At 36.3% G+C, this 6,415-nt stretch overlaps 1 protein-coding gene across 1 annotated transcript in view; it reads left to right on the plus strand.

Annotated features, from left to right (window-relative positions):
* LOC149835901 (uncharacterized) overlaps window positions 1–6,168 on the plus strand; it is a 74,333-nt gene extending 68,165 nt beyond the window's left edge. The window contains exons 12-16 of the mRNA XM_090008837.1: window positions 3,109–3,231; window positions 3,371–3,424; window positions 3,518–3,587; window positions 4,731–4,764; window positions 5,677–6,168. Coding sequence (XP_089864963.1) covers window positions 3,109–3,231; window positions 3,371–3,424; window positions 3,518–3,587; window positions 4,731–4,764; window positions 5,677–5,996 — 601 coding nt within the window. The 3' untranslated portion in view covers window positions 5,997–6,168. The remainder of the gene's footprint in view (window positions 1–3,108; window positions 3,232–3,370; window positions 3,425–3,517; window positions 3,588–4,730; window positions 4,765–5,676) is intronic.
* The last annotated feature ends 247 nt before the right edge of the window (window positions 6,169–6,415 follow it).

The following is a 6,415-nucleotide window of genomic DNA, read 5'->3' on the forward strand; positions in this document are numbered from 1 at the left end:
AGACATTTTTAATAACACTGGATGATGGAGAACTTTTTGATGATCCTACTGTTAAAATACATGTAATCAATATATTTATATATATATATATATAATTATATATATATATATATATAAATATTTATCCACCTACCCGATAAGGGTTATTTCTGTAAACTCGCCCAATAGGGGCATTGTAGTCTTTTTACCTTTCTTTTTTCTTTTCTTTTTCCTTTTTCTCTTATTTCTTTTTTTTATTTTTTGTCTTTTTTATGCATTAAATGCACACCCATTGGGGGTCCCAACAAAGAGTCGTTGGGCCCCCAACGGTCTTGATTTGTGAAATTTCATACCAGACTTGGGCTCAACCCGAGTTCCGACTAAGATCTGCAATTTTTCAATGTAAAGAAGATAAAAAATATTGCTTTATGGTGTATGGTCAGGTCAAGTTCATGTAATCCTGATAGGATTCAAATATAGTTTCTCTTATAGTGGTTCCGATTAGACTCGAGTCTAGACCCGATATCAACATCTCCAATCATGTCTGGGTTTGGTTGCAGCTAGGTCACCCTCACCCACTGCAATCCAAGGGTCAACGAAGGGGAGGGACATGGAGTGGGAAAATCGTAAATATGAAGTTGAAAAAGGGGAAGTGTTTATCCTCGCTTTCTCGTCTTGCTATATCCGCTTTGAAAACAGAGGGAAGAGGTTCCTCTCTCTCTCTCTCTCTCTCTCTCTCTCTCTGCCATTCACTCCCTTGCCATGCCGCCCATCATTCCTTCTCGTTCGAGTTTTCTTTTCATTGTCGAAGCTCGTCCGCGCGATCCTCCATGGACGCCGAGAGGACCAATGCCGAAACTCTCCGGAAGCATTGTATCCATATCGGATGTATTGTACGATACAACGATATTATACTGTATCATATCGCATTGTACGATATATGGTATATTATATGATACGTGTATGGCGCACTATAAAAGGGTTGAAACTCAACTTTTTTATATTTGGGTTTTAAAGACCTCCCATGGCCTATTATGTCATTTGTGTAGAGGCCTTTATAGGAGAACCCACACACCTTAGGAGGCATGACAGCGATTTGGGTGTTGGTCCCTGCGCAAGGGAGAGGGCTTTTGCATGAGAGCTATTGCAAGATATTTAATATTTTGCATTGTTCTTGTGATATATGCATGCAATATTATCTATATTAGTTGACTCTTGATGATGTCTTATGCAGCTCATAGAGACAAATGCTTCATGTGATTTTATGGTTGTATTTTGAGCAATTCATCATTTTTTCATGTGTTACTATTTTTTTATCAATTTTGCTATTTTTTCTGGTTTTTATATTAAAAATTATATTTTTTATGATATGCTATGATACGTATCTAACTTTGGGCCCGATCGATACGGGTAACAATATGCTACTACTTACAACCACCTACTTCTTTTTGTCTTTAATGAAAATGCCATAATCTTCATATGACAATATGGTTTTGTGTGGTTTTGTTTTCTTATATATATATATTTATTTGATTATTACTTGTCTTTTTATTTTAAAATATCTGAGATTTTCCCAAAATTTTCAAAAACAAATTTTTAGAAAATGACACATGCTTTCCTTGTCAAGAAAGTGCTAAAAGCATTTGAGTCTCTCTCTCTCTCTCTCTCTTGCTATATATATTGAATTTATAACCCGAAGAAACTGCACCCAACACAAAGACCTGGTCGCGCTGGCTCAGCCTGCCATACCTACGATTGTCGTGTCAACAGCATAAAACTCTGATTCTAGGACCCCTGCTTTGGGGCCTATGCTACTCATTGGCTTATGCAGAGGGGCGACACCCATGAGAATCGAACCTTGACTGCCCGTCTAGCAGCCAAGGACCCATCCCACTATGCCAACCTCCATTGGGGCTCTCTTGCTATTTATATGCAATCAAATAATATATATATATGTGTGTGTGTGTGTGTGTGTGTGTGTGTGTGTGTGTGTGTGTGTGTGTGTGTGTGTGTGTGTGTACATAGTAGATTGTACGTAGGGTATTGATGCAATCTTGGTTTTCTTTCTTTTTGTAACTATTTCTTTTATTTTCTTTTTTTGTATATATATATATATATATATATTTTAATATAGCTAGGGCCTACTAGCCATTGGGACTAGTCTAACAGCTAGTAGTTTTTAATCCATGTATATGTAAGACATCTCCCTCATTTGTTTCCTAATGCATGTTTTATGCATTTTATCCAAGCAATAAAATATTTTATTTTTAAGTGTGTGCTCTAGTGATTTTGTGAGTGCCTTAGTGCACTTGTGCTCTTGCCCATAAGTGGCATTGTGATTCTCCTATTGAAGATTAGTTTCATTACATTTGGCATGGTCAATTTGCTGGGAAATAACACTTGGTTTGTGTTTTTTCGATTAAAGAACATGATTTTCTAAGCCTTGAATATTTATGAAAATTTAAACCGTTGATTTTCAAACATTATAAGAACCTACCATGTGTCAGAATTGGATGGTCAAAGAATTGATTCTTATAGAATCATGCATGTAGAATACATGTGTATGGTTAGATTTGAGAAAAAACTTTTAAAATACCTTCCAAAAGCCTTGTATGATGGCTGTAAGAGAGAGAGAGGTCTAAATAGATAAGATGTTTAATATTCACCAATTTTTTATTACCGCCCGCAAAACCAAAGGTTCATGACACATTTCATGTTGTTGAGTGGCATGATTTTGGTGTATGGGTTGGTTCTTTAAAAAAAACAGAATTGTTGGTCGAGTATTATGTAGCACATGCCATCATCAATTTTCCTCTTTGAAGTTTAATGTGATAATTTCATCTTAACATTTCTCAAGCTCAATTTTCGTTGTAAATTACACAATATGGTATATCTCCTCAACAAGTGGTCAATATGATGTCTAATTGAATCAGTTCTCTCACGTACAAGAGGTTGGTCAATTTTGGGCTGTTTGAATTTGCCTTGGCCTCATTTCGGCTTTTGGGTTCCATTTATGGAATATGGTGTTCCCCACATTAGTGACTACAAAGTCAAAATTGTCACATATTGCTTTGATGTATGTATAATATTCACTAATATCGCTTTTTGGTTTCTTCATTTAATTTGCAGTGGCTGGAACATTCGTTGCATGGACTCAGGAAACCTGCACCATTTTTGTGGTGCTGATGACTCTTGTATAAGTTGGGGCCATGCTCAATATGGAGAGCTTGGCTATGGACCTATGGGGCAAAAGTATGTCTTCAAGCATTTTCTGAATTAAAATTTGGTTCTTTGTTCGTTCTAGGATTTCAATAAGTTTTATAGTTGTATCAGTAAACTTTCCATTTTTTAGTTAGATTATTTATATTTATGATCATCTTTTTGTCTACAGATCCTCTGCAAATCCTAAAAAAGTTGACATTCTGGATGGAGTGCATGTCATCAGGTAAGCGCCTGATTGTTCTTTTCCTTGCTTCATGTCCCATTCATCCATGTTTTACTGCTAATGTATTATGCTCATTGTTAATTCTCAACACAGTGTTGCTTGCGGTATGGGCCATTCTTTGATTGTTGTAGATAGAGAAAATGTTACCGACCGATTAGATCAGGTAATATTATGATACTAAGTCTCCATATTCATTCTGTTCACGTGTTGGTTGCACTTGCACCAACCTCCTAGTACTACAGTTTTCTTCTGTGTTGGGTTTTTGTGCTGCTGTTTGGTCCTGGTTGTCACAAAAATTGCTGATATTTTGAATACTTGCAAGTTTAATGCCACAAGTTTGAAAAATAATAAACTCCATATAAAATTACGATATATTTGAAAAATTCTCCTTTTTCATATATCACAAATTTATCACGATTTTGTGGCTACACTAGTTTTCTTTATATTTTCTGTTTTTTTATTTACTGGGTTTTTCTTGGCAGATTACATTTTTTTTGTAAATTATTATGAGATTTTTGCTTTCTAAGAAAATCCTGATACTGAGATTTGTTCCTATGTGTACTTGACATAAAATGAACTTGAGTTTGTTTATGCTGAAAAGGGGTGACTTTGCTGTTTGAAAGCCCGAGGAAAGTTGCTCTGTGGGCCCACAGAAATGATTCCTTTCCAATTTGTACAGAAGTGGCATCCTTTCTGTGCCATGCAAGCAACCACTTACGAGTGTTGGTGTATTACTAAATTCTCATTTATAGCTAGTCCTTGTTTGGTCATTTATAGCTAGTCCTTGTTTGGATGCCCTCAAAGGCCTTGTTATGATCTATACAGTTCCTAGTAAGATTTTGGGAAGTGTTTAAAGATGCATGGTGCTTTCCTATGTCACAATGATTCGTGGACTCGAGGATGTGGGATTTGGATTTGACTCGAAAGTTTGATTTTTTTTTTCAAAATGGGACATGAAGACATGGAATTTTTAAAAATTTTAATCAATAAAAACTATTTCTTGAATATTTTAACAACAAAATGACTTTTTATTGAAATAAAATTAAAATATAATTTAAAATTATTAAAATAATGCCGTATGTAGTGTGTGTGTCAACATGTCCACTCGTGTCACCAGTGACAGCCAAAATGGTGTGTCCCTGTGACAGGTGCATTATCATATCTGAAGAATTTTTTTTTTCTGATACATGAGCTGGGATTTCTTTTGTCCTTCTGACACTGCAATGACCAAACTGATCTGATTTTGTTATAGCAAATGTATTTAATCCTTGGATCTCAACTAATACATCTCCTTTCTATGTTACAGTTGGCGGTTTATGACGGTGAGAGACCCAGTGAAGGTAAACTACAGTGTAGTATTTGCTTTTATTAAGACTTTATTTTATTGGTGGAAACATGGCTACTGTATCCTGAAAATTGAGGAAAGAAATTAGGGGTAGTAAATGAGCTGATCTGTTTGAGTTTGGTAACCAATAGCTCATTTGGGATATGGAAAATGTATTTTGTGGACTGATGTTGACCCTCATTCCCAAGGTCATTAGTGGAAATGAGTTGAGCTTAAGCGGCCGCTGCTCGGCTAAGTTGAGCATGGATCATGTAACTGAGATCAATTGTGAACTTATGGTGCAGCTCTTGTGCTGTGCAGCTGTTATTATAGAGGTTAACTATTCAATAATTCAATTCTCCTCTATGTGCTTCTTCCTTTCATGGCATTAAAATGTAAGAAATAAATGCAGAATAAAGAAAAGCTTCAGTGAGACAAGCCTGAGCTCATTGTGAAATGAACCTGAGCCTAGATGACTAAGCTTCAGTTCATCGTGAGCAAGACCCCAAGCCCGAACATGTACTGAGCCTGAACAAGCAGAGCCAAAACATGGAAGCTTGAACCTGCAGCTTATATGTCATTCTGAAAGGAAATTAACAGAAAGTGAAACACAACTTTTACACTTTTAAATGAAAGTTAATCGAAATGAATTGGTGCAAATATTTCTTGAAAACCTGGATATTTTTTTGCATAGAACCATCAGAATGCAGAAGCTGATGAACAGTTTGATGCTATTATTTCTTGTTAACTTGGAGATTCTGTGCATAGAACCATCTGAGTGCAGGAAAGTGGAAACATTCTTAGTAACAACTTTGACTGGAATTGTATTGCTCTTTGAAAAGAAATAAACATATTCCATCCTCTTGGTGGTAAAATTAATCGATCAAGCTGTTACCTGATCCTTATGGAGTTTCAATCTTATTTGCAGCTGGATGTGAAGTACCTGAGAGCAAAGGAAAGCCGACCAAAAAGTCTTTGAAAAAAGCTGTTACTAGCATTGCTGGAAAGTCTAACAAAAGGAAGAAGGCCAAGGATGAATCAGACACCGAAGACGAGAGCAATGATGATGATGACAGAAATGATGATGAGAATGGTTCAGTGTCTGAGAAGACAAAAAAATCACATCCGCGTAAGAGCTCAAGTAGAGTCCGTGGTAGGGCTGCATCCAAGACTTCATCTGAGAAGAAAAGCTCAGCGCAAACCCGTGGGCGTGGCAAAGCTGCCAAGACAGGTAGGGCGAGAAAGTAATGGCCCTGTTGACCCAGTGTACTAATTTTTGTTACTGTCATTTCATCCCAAGAATTGGCTTTTTTTGTCATTTTCCAATTTTCTTATTTAGGTTTATTTCAGCATTAAGAACAAGGTGCATTTTAATCATTTATTGGAATTGTTTTAATGCGATTTATTCCTTTGTTTTTAATGTGATTTCTTCCTTTTCCATGATCACATTGCCTATGCTTGTGTTTTTGTCTGCTCCCTTGTGCCTTGAAGAATGTATTCCTTTGTGATTTGATATTCCGGCCATAATTCAGGGCACTTTATGCTTCACATACCCCTCCCTTCCATTCCTCATTGGATGATGGAGTTCATAACTGTAAAAATGTTATCCTCACAATTCATCGAGATGTGGCAATGGAACCACACCTTTTGCTTCTGATTAACTATTA

This window comes from Nuphar pumila, chromosome 6 (genome assembly GCF_984573655.1).
Source record: "Nuphar pumila chromosome 6, dmNupPumi1.hap1.1, whole genome shotgun sequence".
Classification (NCBI taxonomy): domain Eukaryota; kingdom Viridiplantae; phylum Streptophyta; class Magnoliopsida; order Nymphaeales; family Nymphaeaceae; genus Nuphar; species Nuphar pumila.